The 18,442-nt window shown below is 40.9% G+C and overlaps 1 protein-coding gene across 4 annotated transcripts in view; it reads left to right on the plus strand.

The window, feature by feature from the left end:
- PITPNM3 (PITPNM family member 3) overlaps nt 1-18,442 on the plus strand; it is an 87,281-nt gene that overhangs the window by 14,910 nt on the left and 53,929 nt on the right. For all 4 annotated transcript variants that reach the window (XM_040532216.1, XM_040532214.1, XM_040532215.1 and 1 more), the window contains exon 3: nt 11,596-11,703. In XM_040532216.1, the coding sequence (XP_040388150.1) occupies nt 11,596-11,703 (108 nt within the window). The remainder of the gene's footprint in view (nt 1-11,595; nt 11,704-18,442) is intronic.

Genomic DNA, 18,442 nt, shown 5'->3' on the forward strand with positions numbered 1-18,442 from the left:
ACTCTAGTTTTGCTTTTGTTTGTGTGACCCAAACCTAATGCTTTTCTGATCTATTTCATTTGCTTATCTGAAGAGAATAACCCGTAGGAGAGAATTAATTCTGCTACTACTTTGAAATACAGCTATAGGATCTTTCATAGTGTGAGCTATTGTGGTCAGATTTATGTCCTCATGTTACCTGGAAGTCAGGGGTAAAGGGTGATGGAATAAACTTGTAGAATGTCCTTTATCTTTTCTGGAAAGTTGGATTCATTAAGTACAGAGCAATCTATTTGGTCAAAGGGAGAGGGAATATCATATCCTTCCCCTTCCATCTTTGTTGAGATTTCTCTTCTAGTTTAAAGTAAACCTAATCCAAACTGGAAAACTCAACTGTCCCATGGGGAATTTGGCTTGGGTTTGGGTATGCTTTTTATTTTTAGTTTGGTTGTTTCAGATAACAGCATGCTCAGCAGATGTTCTACTGATTTCTAAGTGCAATAAAATTTGATGCTTTGCAAAGGAAATGGATATATTACTTCTAATGGCTAAGATTGTCATTGAGTTTCTCCATCTGCTGGATTTTCTCTCTATAATAAATATCATTTCCCAGCATTCTGTTTTTCTTGAATGAGACCTTGTTCTGAGGAAATAAATTTTCTTTTATGCGACTGCTTTGGCTTCAGTGTCATTGCTGTTCGGGTGTCTGGAGATGCATGGTGGTATTGAAAATGGTAGTAAGTGCTTATAAGGCAGTATTTGGCATTAAATGTCTGCTGTCATGCAGTAAATTCTGTATTTCAGTATGTTTTTTGTTTCCTTTGTGGGTGGGATTGTTGCAGGAATGCTTGGCAACCAAACAGGGCCACATCTTGTGTTTTCATGTTGGCATAAGCCTGAGTTGAAATTCAGCATGCAGGAAGAGCTGTTATGTCAGGGTTTTTTAGTTGCTTTAAAAATGCATGAGTAAGAGGAGAACAGTGAAAACTAAACAGCTTTTTCTGGGGGGATCAGCTCTGTACTCTTGACTGGTTTGTAAGATAGCTTTGAAGAAGATGCATCTTGCTGCGTTATACTGATCTCACTCCACCAGGGGAAAACCCCAAAACTCTGAACCAACTGATAAATCTCTGACTTATTTCTGTGAGACCGAAATCGCAATATTATTTTCCAAAACAAACTGTTTCTACAGAGACATAATTAGTATTAGTCCTATTATAGAATCATAGAATCACAGAATGGCATGGGTTGGAACAGATCTTAAATATCATCTAACTCCAACCCCCCTGCCATAGGCAGGGATGCCACCCACTAGATCAGGTTAGCCATGGCCCCATCCAGCCTGGCCTTGAACACCTCCAGGGATGGGGCATCTACAACTTCTCTGGGTGACCTGTTCCAGTGCCTCACCACCCTTACAGTGAAGAATTTCCTCCTAATGTCTAGTCTAAACCTACCCTCTTTTAGTTTAAGACCATTCCCCCTTGTCCTATCCTTATCTACCCGAGTAAAGAGTCCATCTTTTTTATAAGACCCCTTTAAGTATTGAAAGGCTGCAGTGAGGTCTCCCCGGAGCCTTCTCTTCTCCAGGCTGAACATCCCCATCTCTCTTAGCCTTTCTTCACAGGAGAGGTGCTCCAGCCCTCTGGTCATCTTCATATCCCTCCTCTGGACTCGCTCTAACAGGTCCACATCTTTCTTGTGCTGGGAGCCTCAAACCTGGACGCAGTGCTCCAGGTTGGGCCTCACGAGGGCAGAGTAGAGGGGGACAATCACCTCCCTCCACCTTCCGGTTATGCCTCTTTTGATGCAGACCAGGATGCAGTTGGCCTTCTGGGCTGCAAGCACACACTGCTGGCTCATGTTGAGCTTTTTGTCCACTAGAACCCCCAAGTCTCTCTCTGCAGGGCTGCTCTCAATGAGTTCTTCTCCCAGTCTGTACTCCTGTCTGGGATTGCCCCGGCCCAGGTGCATCACCTTGCACTTGGACTTGTTGAACCTCGTTTGGTTCACATGGGCCCACTTCTCCAGCCTGTCCAGGTCCCTTCAAATGGCATCTCATCCTTTTTTGGTATTAACTGCGCCACTCAGCTTGGTGTCATCTGCAAACTTGCTGAGGGTGCGTTCAATCCCATTTTCTATGTCATTAATGAAGATATTGAAAAGCATCGGCCTCAAAACAGACCCCTGAGGGACACTGACCATCACCAGCCTCTACCTAGACATAGAACCCTTGACCACCACTGTCTGGCTGGTTGGTATCTAATAAGTTTTGGAGGCTCTAGTCTGCCTTTCTGTGCTTTGTGTGTGTATGTGTATGTGTCAGGGCATGGTTGGTAAGGATTTGAGATGGGATTGAGAGTGGTGTCATGCTGTCAGTAGCATGCAGAAGTGTGGAATGCTGGCTTTGAAAAACTGTGTGTCTCAGATCTCCCTTGGTTAGTGTACTGCTTCCAAAGCAGGTTATAACCATTTATTTTAACAATTGCTATCTAACTCATTGAGTCCATGTAATGCAAACCAGGTTGCATTCATCCTCGTAACTGAACAATTCAAATTGTTATTTATAACCTGGACTCCTCTGTTGCTAAGAAGCCATACTTAAGGATTTTCTTCTTGTTGTGGCCCTGCTACTTTGATTCATTTTGTTCTAGGTATCTTGATTTTGTTCTAAACAAATTGCTCTCTTGCTTTCCTGGCTCTTTTTGGGAAGCTCATGCACTTCTGTCAAGTCTAGCAACTCGTGGCTCTAATTTAAGCGCAAAGACTACTAGCTGGAGCAAAGCAGAGACAGCAAGGCAGAGCGCAAGGAGCAACCCGTACATTTGGGATTTAAAACAAAGCCAGTGTATCTACACTCCAGCTACGTACTTAGCATGAGCCTTTTACCCATGCCCTGTGGGACAGTGAACTGGCAGAAATGTTCCCTATGACATTTGGGCTCTGTTACAAGTTCACATTCAGCAAGCATTTATTCTCTGCAAATAAAACTTTCTTTGTAACACCTCACAAAGTTAGCAAGACATCCTTTCCATGAGTAAAAAGACTTTAAATATATGACTCAGGAGCAATGTGGATGAAACAGGGCCAAACTGATCATGTTGGATTGCTCCCTACCACAGAAAGGTTTGACTGACTTTAAGACTGGTCCTGTTTGGGCACTGGACTTTTTTAGGAGGCAGTATAAGGAAGTGAGTAAAACAGATGGACTGTGGGTATACACAGTCTATTTTAGGGCACTAAATTTCTGGGCCTTGTAAGACCATTCATTTTATTTCCAGGGCTTCATTTTTTTGTAATTGTAATTTACAAGAAATCTTTTCTGGCAGGTGGCTGAAAATCGGGCTGGTGTTTAAGAGGAAGCTTGTTTATGATGGTTATCAGTAAAGTACCTGGGACGTGGTTTTTGTTTTGTTTTGTTTTGTTGTTGTGTGGATTCTCTTAGAAACAAAGTTAACAGTTAATACCACGTTTGTGATACGATGTGAATGGTAGTATTGCTGTTCGCAGGAGATCTTGTAACTACTGTCTAACCTAGTTCAAGTTCAGTTGGACTCAACTTGCAGTTATTTTTGATTTAAAGTTGTCTACCAGATGAGAACTGACCAACCATCAAAATACCTTCTTCATCATTCCTTTACTAAGTGCACTAAGTTCCTAATCCAGAATGTGGGGGCATTTTTAACAGGGATGCAAAAACCTTTCTTCCCTCCTAAGCATGTAACCATAACAGATGTTACAATCCAAAATCTGCTTACAGCTCTGCTAAAGATCAAAGAGGTGGCATGTAATACAGCAGCATCATTTTTTCCAGATGAATTTATTTAGTCTGTTTAAAAACTTTTGTTGTTATTTCTGTTTTCTTAAATTGATCTTTACAGAACTGGCATCTGTATCGCTGTGTTCATAAAAAGTGGAAGCCAATAGCTATGTGCTGTATATTTTAAGCCTGGCTTTGCCTGTGCTTTGTCAAGGTTCTTAATCATGAAAGAGACTATGGTAGCTTTCTGCTATTTAAGCGTTGCTTTTAGTTTGCTGCATGGTGCTCTCCTGAAAATAGACCCACTGGTCTAATTCATTTAATTTTAAACTGCTCTGCTGAGAAACTTGTGTATTATTTGACAGTGCTGCCTTGAACTGAAGTGGAAGTTTGGAGGATCTAAATGTTTCTCAGCATGAGTGTGTTCAATGGCAACAGTGGGATGTAAAGTTCTTTTGTGCTTAGAAAAAAAACTCTCGATGTATGATGATGCTGTCCCTCATTCACTAAAGTACCGACATTTTAAGAAAAGGCTGCTTTGCAAAAATGGGTACTGAATGTCTTAATGTTAAGACATTCATCTTTGCCTGCCTCGGTGTTTGTTTCCCCCTGCTTAGTGAGTTTAAATATTAGTGGCAGACACTTCTGTAAGCATGTCATTTTCCATGTGATACATTCATTTTTGATGATGTATGAATAAATTTCTAGAGTTATCAATAATAAATGTGTGATTTACCATCTGTTTGAAAGAGACCAAGTGATTGTTTCTAGTACTACACCGATGTCTGTGATATTAGAGCAGTTCTTAGTCTTCTGGTGTTTGGAATATATCTATGGACACCATGTGCAGCCTTGCATCACCTTCACTGCTCACAGGACTTTCCAAGGCACAAAGATAGGTATTAAAGTTTCCAGATATTTCAGTGCGAACTGTGTGCAACAGTCTTCTCAACATCCCTGTTCACAAATCTTTTTTAGCTGTTGCTTAAAACCAGATAGTTCTACTTGTGGTTATGGTGAATTAGCTGTGTAATTTAAAGCCAATACAGTGTCTTTTATAAATGGCAAATTTGATGCTGGAATTGAGTTGTTCCATAGCAGATAAAATACAATCATGACAACACCAGTTTCAGTATTTTAAAATACATTTTTGAAACATCAAATACTTTTGTTATTGATGACTGTGACGTGCTGTGAATTTATCCAAAGAGCGATAAAATGTGATGTTTCCCATTTTGTTCAGTGCAGATGATGATATTTTTGTATGAGCAATGAATGTGAGGAGAGATATCCTCTTACCAGGGTTCATGGGTGTTAAAGGAACCTTGTAGTTCACTGAAGTTAGTCTAGATTCTTTTTGGGGAAAAATAGCCTGTCACATTAAAAAAAAAAAAAAAAAAAAAAGTTAATGCTGGCTGTGTAAATGCCATAAATTTGGGGTGGCTGTCTTGAAGGTGTTTTTTTTTTTCTTCCAGAGTACTTTAGCTCTGAAAATCAAGAATACTGAAGGTTATGTAAATTAACAACCACCCAAACTAGAAAGATGGGAAAGGGGGGGGGAGAGGGGGGATGAAGTCTTATCCCTAATTTTTGAAAAGTATCCCATGCTCCTAGCAAACTTCATGCTTAAGAATAATCTCCACATTTCTGTCAAACTCCAATGATTCAAAAGCTTATGGAACCTTCCCTCCCAAAACCTCACTCACTCTGAAATTCTTAGAACAGGATATAGCAGGAGTTGCTCAGGCCCAACTGAAAAACTGAAATAGGTCATCTTTTATGTCAACAACAGTTCTGGGCCTGGCATGCTGTATTCCATGTGCTAGCACATTTGGTGTGTAATTGACTGGATTTTGGAATTGAGAAGACAATCCCAAAACTTCCCTTTCCCACTCTACCGCCTCCATTTTCTCAGCTCATCTTTTTTTGAGATAAACTGCTTTTGAATCAGAATGTCTGTGCAATATTTTTTTAGATTTCTAATGCTGTCTACTGAATCAGCCATTCTATAGCAGGATGATTTCCAAGGTTTGGAAGGAAGAGGATAAATGTGCTTATACAATATTCCGCATACTATGTTTTAAATGCATTTGGGAGAAATGTCACAATATTCTTAGTTCTTGAGCATACGGAACTATTGATTTTAGTATATAATACAGCTTTCATTAAATGCTTTTTAATTGTTTAATGTCAGGGCAGTTTATGTAGTCTGAAATGCTCCTAATAACAGTAGCTGTCCTTTTTTATAACCGTTACTTGAAATAAAATGTGACTGCTATGTATAGATAATGAACAACATCTGCTAGTCAGTTGTTAATGCTTTAATAACAGACTTCTAGTGAGAGATGAGAATTTAATATGAGAGAAACTTCTTACATGGATCAAAATTAAGTGTGTCTGTGGAAGATGTAGAAGTGAAGAGTGAGAGATGGTGCTCTGTTTCTGTTCTATGTTCAGTGAGAACAGGATGGCTAAATTGTTCAGGCTGTATTGAAATCTTAAGCTTTAGTGAGTGGAAGAGATGGAAGTAGAAATGAAAAACAGCCTCTGTTGATTTTTCTCCAAGTTGCCTTTATGCATTTCAGTAGTGACTTACCATGTAGTTTAAACCAGCTGTCTTACAGATTTCAGCAGTTTCTATGATCCCTGTGAAGTGGGTATTGTAACTTTAAGCACTAACTCATACTTAAAATTTTGTTTAGAGAGAACTAAAATGGTGATGATTCATACAAGTTAGATGAGGTAGTTTATTTGTTTGCAAAATATTTTATTGGGCTCTCTTTTGGGAGTATGATCATTCGCTGTGCCTGATGGGATATTCTTTTGAATTGTCAACATCCATTGTTCAAGAATGCTTTGAAGGTCAGTATGGTGATTGCCATTTTTGGAGTTGCTGAGGCATGGATCTTAGATTAATGATAAAAGAAATGTGCCTGGAATTTACTGAATGTGGTCTGTATTCAAGTGAAGATAGTTGTAGGACGGACTTTAAAGACATTTTGCAAGAGACTGAAATGTTGATAAACAGTGATTACTCACTGTACCAGGAGTTTGACCCAAGTATTTCCAAGTTTTGATTACTTTGCAGTTAGCTTGCAAAATGTTCTTCAAACTAAGTTTTGTTCAGACAGATTTTCAGAAGAAAAGTAATGGGGTCTCCTTTATTTCTACAGTATGTGCCACTGGTCTGTTAAACAGTGGGTAACAATATTGCTTATGTGTAGTATCTTACAATGATTCGCATCCTAGTGTGTACGTAGACTTTGGCCAGTACAAATGCCTGTTGTTCTAAACCTTTAGCACATGCACAAAGGATGCCTTTTGCAGCATTGTCACTTTTCATTCTGAATAGAAGTGTGGATGTAGGCTGGAGAAATCAGCACAGAGTGGAATCATCTCACCCAGAGTCATAAACAGTATCACTGGTTGAACTAAGGAAAAAATATGCTTCTATTCCAGAAGTCTATCTCCAACTAAATTTGCTTTCTGGATAATGCAATGCATGTTTAATCATGTTAAGTCAGTATCTTACTGCTGGTTGCTAGTTGTTCTGGAATGTTTCAGGAAGGAGATCTAGCTGTGGTTGAGACCCTGGGAAACTTCATTTGTCATGGTCAGTATTGCTTCATGTGCAAAACAGGTGTTAACAATATGAAAGTATTACATTTTAATAAAGAAGCAAGGGAAACAATTTGTTAATTAATCCACAAGAAATTGATCCCAGGCCATATTTTTTCTGGCTATATTTGGCGCTTGATGTGAGCCCTTGGGGTCTCCGAATGGACACTGTCACTGGAGCAATTGGTCCTGGTGCCATGCCTCCCTTTGTCATTACTTACAGATAACATCACAGCAAGGGTGAAGCTGATTTTCAGGAATTAGACTGTGTGAGGGAGTGTAAGGTGCATCCCCTTCCTCTGCCACCCAAATGGTTGTGGTGATGGTCAAGTTGTCGCTCTCTAGGCACTGCTGAAGTTGATTTGGCAACTGCCAGTTGGAAATTCCTGGTGTTTGTGCAAGATCAAATAGTCCCCTGTTCTTGTGCTGGTGCTCATTGCTGGAATCACTGAAGCAAATGTGCGATCTTCCTCAGCAGTGTGCTAGTCCTGACTCACTTGCAAATCTTTTGGTAAAGACAGTGATCTGACAGTGAAAGGAGGTCGGCTTTGGTGGGTTTTTACAGCACTGAGGTGATGTTCAAGCCTAAATGGAAAATGATAAATTTGTATCATCAGATCCTAGCCTTTAGAGCATTGAATCTCTTAATGAGTCTTGAAGGAAGTGTATAAACTATTTCTGAGAGTAGTGCAAGAAGCATGCCATTACTTTGTTCATAAATTGGTATCTGCACTTATTTCAGTCAGTTTTCTGGGTTGGAAGAAGAGAATTCCAATACAAGCCTTTTGCTGTGTTGTTTTTTTTTAATTATTATTGTTTGTTTGTTTTTCCCTCCTGAAAAAAAAAAAAAAGGTGTATAGTTCTCAGGACTGTCTCTTAGAAAGATGGCATAGGTGGTAGGAGGGAGCTGTCTACCTTAAGAATCCTTGTAAGGCAGAAGTGAAGATTACTAAATCGACGTGATCAACCTGCATTTTAATCTGACGGCAAGCTTAAAAATCTCCAATTTGTTTGAAGGAAAATATAACGTTTACAAGGACTGGTTACTAGATTACCTGAAGGATGACACTTCTACGTTTATATTATGTAACATACTAGTTGTAACATAAGCTCTTATGTTTACTGGCCTCTATATTACTAGTAGGATATAGGTAGAAAACCTTCTCCAGTATGGATCTTCTCACGATTTGCTTCTTGCACTTACTTTTCAGGCTTCTTTTTGTTCTGGTGCAGGTGCCTGTAGACCACATAACAGTGACCTGGTTGATTTTTCAGTCTTACTAACATCAGCAATTAACGGGGGGGGGGGGGGGGGGGGAATAAAAAAAAAGGAAGGAAGGAAGGAAATTAAAAGAAAAGGTTAGGACATACCTGAGAGGTGAAGAAAGGTACTCTTCTCCACTCTCTCCCAAACAGCCTTTCAGGAATAGTTAAGTGTTTAAACGTCAGAAAAATAAATGCACACAAAAGCATTGGTACAAGCAAAAGAGACAGAAGGCAATCCTACACTTAGTGGTAAGGGAGCTTGTGTCTTTGGTAGAGGAAAGTGTATGTGTGGGCTAAATTAATTGGCCTTATTTGGATTAAATGTAGTGCCAGAGAAACTGCAGGAAGGACTGTGCTGGAGTGGGGAGAGGCTGTCCAGGAGGGATACTGCAGCTTTCACCTAGAAATGAAGTAGCTTAATTCCCTTATTCTGCCTCCAATACCACATTTCCTGTTTCATGTCTCACCTGTATTTCTCACACATTCTCTGTTATTTATTCAGACTGCTTCATCAATGCTTCTTAGATACTCTTGCAGCTGAAAGAACTCTGCACAGTGCAGCTGGAGTTAAATGCTCTGTTTTTGTATGGGGGAAATTGGAAACTATCCCAGACTGTACATCTAACCATGTCTAATATGCACTTCAGAGGCTGCCTGAGGTAGGAGGCAGAGGGCACAGCAGTGGGCACAATTAAAACATAACATTAGTGAGCTGCTTTTGCTTTCTGATAAACAGCTGGGGTCAAACCCCATTTACTCTAATAAAGTACTATCTGACTACCTTGTAAACACAGAATTAAAACACCTGTGTTTGCGATCTGAACAGCTGTATATGTGTTGACAGTTGATTCATCTGCCCTGGCTAGCTGCTTAATTTAGTGAAATCCACAGAGAAAGGGAGAAGTAATATTTTACATTTTTCTTCTGCCCACCTCTCACTTGTTGCCTGCTTTCCACGTGGCATGGAATATGTCAATCACAAAGTTCTCAGTTCATGGCAGGACTGAGTTATGCTACCATGTTGGATTTTTTTACTATTATTTTATTGCACTGGTACCAGCAGGTTTTCCTTAGTTAAATGATGATCACTAAAGATATTTTCTCTGTATATTGAATGTCCTACCAGTGTGAAGTTTGAGCTGTGTGTGAACAAGGTGTGATGCATTAGAAACAGTGTCACTAGCAGGACTAGGGAAGTGATTGTCCCCTTGTATGCAGCACTGGTGAGACTGCACCTCAAATATTGTGTTCAATTTTGGGCCTATCGGCAAAAAAAAGTATATGAAGTTGCTTGAGCATGTGCAGAGAAGAGCAACAAATTTGGCGTAGGGACTATAAAGCAAGACTGATGAGGAGGAGTGGCTGAGGGAACTAGGGTGGTTTAGTATGGAGAAAAGGAGGCTGAGGGGATACCTCATCGCTCTCTGCAACCACCTTGAAAGGAGGTTGCAGCAAGGAGGGTGTTGGTCTATTTTGTCAGGTGCTCCTAGATGTCTCTGTGCTCCTAGATGAAAATTTAAAGCTTTGTATAGCACAGGTGACTTTTGATAAAAGGAAAAAAACACGCTTTTAAAGAGGTCTCTGAGTCCATTCTTCCCTCTGCCTTGCCTTTTAAATGTTGTAAAGTCAGAATTTTAGTATATTGAAATCTACAGGCTAATATTGATGGTTTATTGTTGACGTTTAGAGATACACTTTCACTTCAGGCCTGTCTAGAGTAGGAAGAGGCTTCTTTTGATTACATGTTAAAATTTGGATATATAATAAACTTAAAAATGTTTATAATAATGGGCCACATTTAGAGCTCTATTTTCAGGCTGAGGTGAATGTTGAACTACAATTATATGACTGATAGAAGTCCCAGGATGTTGACTGAGGTATTCCTTGCATCTTGGAAAATGTTCGTGTTCACATTCGGAGAAGTTCATATAGTTTGACTACCCTGTAGTATAGCATATTTCGTTTCCTGAATGAGTATATAACCTAAATGAGTATTTGTATTATATTAATATAATTACGTCAGTGCTAGATAGTTACTACTTGAACAGTTTCATTGCAGCGTTTTTACCTGTATGACCCACAGAAAATCTTTTCTTTTGTGTGTGAGTGTGTGTGTGTGTGCGCGCATTGCTATTGGATCACAAGCTTGTTACTGAATTATACACATGAAAGTGCAGCATTTGTATTCTGTGTCAGGTGAGAGGCTTTTAGAACAAAAAGGTCATTCATTTTTCAAGAAGTTCACAGTGATATTGACACTAGCAAGCTTTGTCTTTTTCAGTGCATGTCCCCTGAAGCATTTCTGCTCCACCCAGTCATATAAGAGAATATCCTTAGGCTTCCAGCCTACTACATTGCTTCACAGCACTGTTGTAAAGACTGAATAAAAAATACTTACCTGACTTCTGGTTAGAAAATAGCTTCAGTCTTTTAGGTAAAATGTGTTTCATGAAAAAAAAAAAAAAAAAAAGGCACGTTGATACTTCAGTACTGTTAGTATCCTGAGTTTGTAGAGACTAAAGGAGACCTGTGGTTTGGGCAAAACTGGAAGTTTATGTGAAATTTCTGTCAGCTGTTAGGAAAAAAAATCCATGTTTTAGGGCTGTTTTGATCTTCATTCTTCAGTGCTTGCCTGGGTTGGGAAGAGGGAGGAATTTTGACTAATTATTGATATTAAACACTCGAGTGATTTATTCACAACTTTGTTTTTAAAAGACTTGCTGAAGGTAAGAGCAAAAATGCAAGCAGTTCTCTCTTTTCTCTCAAAATTTATGTAGCACATAGGTACACTTCAGGGTATATCACTAAGCAGGAAGCTTCCCTGGAGAATCTTGCATATGCTAACTTGTTACGTATTCTCATTAGGGAACATGATGATCTGTTTATTTCTCTCCTAGTTACTAGTTTTAACCTTATGTTTGTTCTCTTGTTCATCGCTGCAGTTTATTCTGTTCTCCTTTTTCTTTCTACAGAAGAGGTGGTGGAAGGAAAAAGTGCCATTCTTATAGGCATGAGCCAATGGAACTCAAATGACCTTGTTGAGCAGATAGAAACAATTGGGAAGATGGAAGAAAATCAAGGTAATGTTTACCTTGTAATGTTGCCTTATATGTTAATTTAACGTTAATAAGAAAATCTGACTATTGAAGCAATTAGGTGTCAGACATTATGTAAATACTAAAAATAGTATAATTTACAATGCCCCATAGTTAAAGGTTTTATGTAGACATGTAAGTAATATTTTAGTGCTTGGAAATCACAGAATTGTTGAGGTTGGAATGAACCTCTGGATATCATCTAGTCCAACTTCCCTGCTCAGGCAGGATCATGTAGAGCACATTACCCAGGATTGTGTCCAGACAGCTTTTGAATATCTTCAGGGAAGGAGACTCCACAGTCTTTCTGGGCAACTTTTTCAGCACTCTGTCACCCTCACAGTAAAGAAGTCTTACCCATGTTTCAGTTTGTACCTGTTGCCTCTTGTCCTGTTGCTGGGCACCACTGAGAAGAGTCTGGCCCTGTCCTCTTGACACCCTCCCTTAAGGTGTTTGTATACATCGATCAGATCCCCTGAGCCTTCCCTTCTCCAGGCCAAACAGGCCCAGTTCCCTCAGCCTTTCCTCATATGAGAGATGCTCCAGTCTCTTAATCATTTTAGCAGCCCTCTGCCGGACTCTCTCCACGAGCTCCATGTTTCTCTTGTACTGGGGAGCCCAGAACCGGACACAGTACTCCAGGTGAGGCCACAGCAGGGCTTAGTAGAGGGGGATTAACTCTCTTGACCTGCTGGCAACACTCTTGCTTAATGTACCCCAGGATACCATTGGCCTTCTTAGCCACAAGGGCACATTGCTGGCTTGTGGCCAGCTTGTTGTCCACCAGGACCCCCAGGTCCTTCTCCACAGAGCTGCTTTCCAGCAGGTCAGCCCCCAGCCTGTACTGGGGCATGGGGTTATTCCTCCCCAGGTGCAGGGCCCTGCACTTGCTTTTGTTGCGCTTCATGAGGTTCCTCTCCACCCACTTCTCCAGCCTGCCTTGGTCTCTCTGAATGGCAGCAGAACCTCCTGGGGTATCAGCCACTCCTTCCAGTTCTGTATTAACAGCAAACTTGCTGAGAAGGCATTCCATCCCTTCATCTAGGTCATTGTTGGGTAAGTTAAACAATACTGGAGCCAGAACTGACTGCTGAGGGACGCTACTAGCTGCAGGTCTCCAACTAGACTGCCATTGATCACAACCCTGTGAGTTCTGCCATTCAGCCAGTTCTCAATCCACCTCACTGTCCACTCATCTAATCCATATCTCCTGATCTTATTTACGAGGATGTTGTAGGAAACAGTGTCAAAAGCCTTGCTGAAGTCCAGGCAGACAACATCCACTGCTTTCCCTCATCTCTCCAGCCAGTTATAGAATCACAAAATCACAGAATGGCCGGGGTTGGGAGGGACCTCTGAAGATCATCTAGTCCAACCCCCCTGCCAAGCAGGATCACCTACACCACATTGCGCAGGATGTCATCCAGATGGGTTTTGAATATCTCCAGAGAAAGAGACTCCACAACCTCTTTGTGCAACCTGTTCCAGTGCTCTGTCACCCTCACAGTAAAGAAGTGCTCTCATATTCAGCTGGAACTTCCTGTGTTTCAGTTTGTGCCCATCGCCTCTCATTCTCTTGCTGGGCACAACTGAAAAGAGACTGGCTCCAGCCTTGTTTGTCCCATCATAGAAGGCAATCAGGTTGATTAAGCATGATTTCTCTTTGGTGAATCCATGATGACTACTCCTGATCACCTTCTTGTCTTCCATATGCTTAGAGGTGGCCTTCATGATAAGCTGTCCCATCACCTTTACAGGGATAGAGGTCAGACTGACTGTCTTGTTCCATGACTCCTCCTTCTTCCCCTTTTAGAAGACTGGAGTGACAATGGCTTTCTTCCAGTCCTCAGGCACCTCCCCTGTTCTCCACAGCCTTTCAAAGATGATGGAGAGTGACTTAACAGCAACATCCTCCAGCTCCCTCAGGACGTGTGGGTGCCTCCCATCCAAGTCCATGGATTTGTGGTATCAAGTTTGCCTAAATGTTCTCTAAACTGATACTCCTCAACCAAGGGAAAATTTTCCTTTCTCCATACTTAATCCCTGGTATCATAGATCAAGGATTCTTGAGGGCACACGTTAACAGTAAAGACTGAAGCAAAGACGGCATACAGTAACTCTACCTCCTCTGTATCCTTCGTCACAAGCAACAATTTCTTGCAATGTTTTGTAAAAGAAAGAATTCTCATCTGTTTTCTTCTTTTACTTCACTTCTATTCACACATAACCGCTCAAAGAGCCTTTACAGGCAGTGTATCCAACTCAACAGCATTTGATGAGTTGGTTTATGTGTAAGATGCATCTACATTCTGATATTGCTTATCATAGAATGGCTTGGGTTGGAAGGGACCTTAAAGATCACCTAGTTTCAACCCCCTGCCATAGGCAGGGATGCCACCCACTAGATCAGGTTGGACAAGGCCCCATCCAGCTTGGCCTTGAACACCTCCAGGGATGGGGCATCCACAGCTTCTCTGGGCACCCTGTTCCAGTGCCTCACCACCCTTACAGTGAAGAATTTCCTCCTAATGTCTAAACTAAATCTATCCTCTTTTAGTTTAAGACCATTCCCCATTGTCCTATCCTTATCTACCCGAGTAAAGAGTCCCTCTCCATATTTTAAAAGACCCCTTTAAGTATTGAAAGGTTGCAACGAGGTCTTCCCAGGAGACATTACAGTGTGTGTATCTGTGTGTGTGTATATATATATCCTGGGGAGACATTGTATGTATGTATATATATATATATATATACACACCTTGCTTAATGTATACTGTAAGTGTACTGTAGCTTTTCATTCATTGTGCTGGTTTTTACCATTATTGAACAAGGCTGTCAGTCAAGAGTTAAAGTTGGTAAGGAGTGGGGCAGAAGAAGACTGAGCCAGTATTTCATGTACCATGTCTTGTTATGTCAGCATGTAATTTCATTGCTTCAGTAGTGCAAAAGAAAGAAGAACGCTGGCTGTAATGCACGCTGCTGGTTAGGAACTTTCCTTGATGCACCTGTGCTAAATACATCAGATTTCTTAAAAGGTGAGGCAGTTACAGGCATTTCCTTCTTTTCTCTGCCACTCTCAAATTCAGTCCTACTGATTTGCTACCTGTTGATTTTTCCTTGCATGTGCCCCTCTGTGTTTGTCCTCATAGTTATCTGCCAAATGCTGATAGGTCTTATTGCAGTGTTTTTAGTACAGATATTTAATTACACAGTGCTTTTGTTACAGCTTAATAAAACTGAATAGCAATTAGTGATTTAGCAGTCTTAGAAATGTTTCTGACTAGCAACCATGAGATACAAATGAGGAAAGCAAAGAGAGAATGAGGAGGATGCTTGACTGTATTGTCTCCTGTGCCACAGTAAAAAGCTATTTCAATCTTAGCCCAAGTGTTTATAGCCAAAAATTGTAAGTCTAGGTAAATCTGGGTTCTCTCTTTAAAAACATTATGTAGAAAAGACAAAGATGCCCTCTGTGTTGTCTTTTTGTGAGGAACTTCGCTGTCTCAATGGAAAGATGTGAGGAGTATGGTCTGCTTTTCCAGTGAATATGTGTTTTTTTGCTGAAGCTGGATTTACTTGTGATTCTCAGAAAGTGATGAGTTCATTGGCTCTGGTTGCAGAAAGCTTTGTTGCAATTTAATCAGTCTCTAGGACAAATGGTTTTGCTCAGTGGCTATGCAGGGAGCTGAGCACTGACTGCTTTTCATGGTTTAACAAATCAATTAATAAAGCATATCATTTATGGGATCTTTCAATGAATTAAGGTGTATGAAAAGATGCAGCATGCTCTGAGCAGAGCTGAAGACCCACTGGACACTACTTAAGTAATGCTACAGATCCAGTGTAAGACATGCAAAGGTTATCAGGAACTTTATAAATGGCAAGTGTGTAATTTAGTTCAGTCATTGATTTTCAGTAAGTACAACTGAGAGCACTTGACCACCACAACCTTTCTCATCAGTGGTAGAAATACATCTTCAGGAGAAAACTTGGAGCAGCATTTAAATTGATTAAGTTTTCAGTATGGATATTTCCATTGATGTGAATTTGTGTTGTTACAGGATTATAGGTAATTGGCATGTTCTTGTTTGGTCATTATTTCTTTTGAGGAAAACAAATGTGTCTTTGTAAGACATGCTAGAATTAGATGACATCTGGAAATTATGTGCAATCTCTGCTTCTTTTGATTTTCTTCTCTTGCAGTTCTCATGCTTTTCAGGAGCACACAATTACTGGCTTTTGCCAGAAGGAGTACTTAATGTCTGAGCGTAAATGCGCTTGGGGATTAAGTTTGTATGCTCATTAAAATGGCAATAGGCAACCTTTCTTGTTCTGAGCCTTCTCAAAGTTATAGTGCATTAAAGCTATGAAATTAGTTATTTCAACGCTGGTATGAAAAGGAAAAATAAAGCTATCTGGTTTTGTCTCTCAAAGGTCCATGTTGTATGACAAGAGATGTGTTGACCTTCGGTGTTTTAAATAACAGATGAAAAGAGCTCATCTAGAAAGCAGTCAAGTTTTATTGCTGTTCTGGTTCATAAATAATTTATTGGAGATATGTGAAAGTGCCTGCTTGCACACGCACATTTGCTGCAGGTTCCAATAAAAATTACTTTATTTCTTCTTTCTTTCTTAAGGGGTTTAGCCAGGTCTGGGGCCTGACCAAGTAATGCATCTAGGCCAACAGTTATATCCATCCAAAATAATTTTGAGACATCCAAGAAACAAGTGGAGAAATGTTCTCATTGCCACCTTTTACACTTCCCCTGCAGTCCATTTGCTCCCCATCCAGACCCAAACATTTAATGCTCTTTGACATTGACTAGCTTTTAGCTGGGTGTTCCAGCAAGGAGCTGATTGATGCAATAGAGCCTGAAGTCCAAACTATCATCTTGTTTATGGAAGTGAGAAGAATTCATTGATGTCGTCATGCTGGCTGACTACTGTATTAGACTCCCACAACAAAATCTACTTTATTTGTTTGTCCCTTAATCCTTTCCAAAAAGCTCTCAACTGTGCCATCACCAACTGCAAGCTCCATACAGTCCAGCCCTTCCCTTATATACAGCAACAACCCCCTGCCCTGCCTGTCCCTCCTGAAGAGCCTATAACCATCCATCACAGCACTCTGGCCACAGGATGCTTCCCACCAAGTCTTGCTTATGCCGATGATGTCATAGCTCTGGAACCAAGCTAAAGGTTCTAGCTTCTCTTGCTTGTTCCTCATGCTGCATGCATTGATGTAGAAACATTTCAGTGTGCTCCAGTGTAGCCTGCACCTCATGGAGCAGATTGAAGAATCTCACTAACACAGAGTGCCTCAAACTTTGGCATGCTGTCCCATATCCCTTTCCCCTCTCCAAACCTAGTTTAAAGCTCTTTCAATCAGCTCTGCCAACTTGGGCACAAAAATTCATTTCCCCCTCTGAGAAAGGTGCATCCCATCAGGCGACAGCAGGCCTGATGCCATGTAGACCATCCTGTAGTCAAAAAACTGTCAGAGCCACATATTGATCAGCTGGATCTGCCTATTTCTCTCACTGTTGTTCCCTGATACTGGAAGGACAGAGGAAAACAATACCCGTGCCTCCTGATCCTTTAACTAATTGTCAAGACCCTGAGGTCTCTTTTGATCACCAGCTTTATTGCTGCATACATGAAAAAGCAGTAATGGATAAATAATCAGAGGGCCATACCAGCCTAGGAGGTTTTCTAGTAATGTTTCTTACCTAGGCCCCTGGGAGGCAGCAGACTTCCCAATGAATGGGATCTTGTTGGCATATCAGACCCTCTGTTCCCCTCAGAAGGGAGTCACTGATGTGAATTTTTTTTTCATAATGGAAGTTGTCTTGTTACTGGGGGCAGGCTGACTTGCCTTAGGCAGCCTCTTCAACCTAGATGGATCTTCATCCGCACCGTCCTGTCCGTCAAGTTCCCAAGCCTCATACCTGTTTTCTTAAGGGCACCTGGGAAGGCAAGGTAGGCAGGGAGGGGATTCACATGCTGCACCGAGCAGAAACCTGCTTCCATCCCCCCTTAGCTCTTCAGTCTCACCACCTTCTGCCTGGTGGAGAGAGGATAGGGAATTCTTCATGTCATATGTTTTGACTGGCTGAAACCTCTGTCCCGGGTATGGTAGGGTATGATTCCACCAGTCCATCTCCCTGATGCTCCTCAGCCTGCCCACCTCCTCCCAAAGCTGTCACCAGGCTGAGCAGTTCTTCAGCCTGGGTACACCTCCCACCGGTGTATTAAACTGGTGCCGTCAGACACTGACAGAAACCTCAAGCACACCCTGCAGCCTAAGACCTCTTTTTCAGTCTAATTATGTGTGGGTCTTAGTTGCTTTGTTGAATTTTGCATTTCAAACGTTAGTTTCAAAATAAAATAAATTAATGATTGGGTCAAGAGAATCACAAGCAAATATTGCAGATATGCCAACTTGGCTCTGAATTAGTATTTTCCATTTACTTAGCAGAAGGGTTCATTTCTTTGCATTAAATGGGTTAGATTTTTTTTTTTTAAGATGTTAGTCAGTTGTGGTATGAATACTAACCCATAAAATCTGAAATTACGAGCTATGTTGAGTTGGAGCCACTAAACTCCTACGGGAAATTAATGTTGCTGTGCAAGACAAGGTGCACACTAATATGTTTTATCAAGCTCTGCATCTGGTCTCATCTTTCATTGGGTCGCTGCTTCAGTCTCCTTTGCCACATCCTCC

This window comes from Cygnus olor, chromosome 20 (genome assembly GCF_009769625.2).
Source record: "Cygnus olor isolate bCygOlo1 chromosome 20, bCygOlo1.pri.v2, whole genome shotgun sequence".
In the NCBI taxonomy this organism is placed as follows: Eukaryota; Metazoa; Chordata; class Aves; order Anseriformes; family Anatidae; genus Cygnus; species Cygnus olor.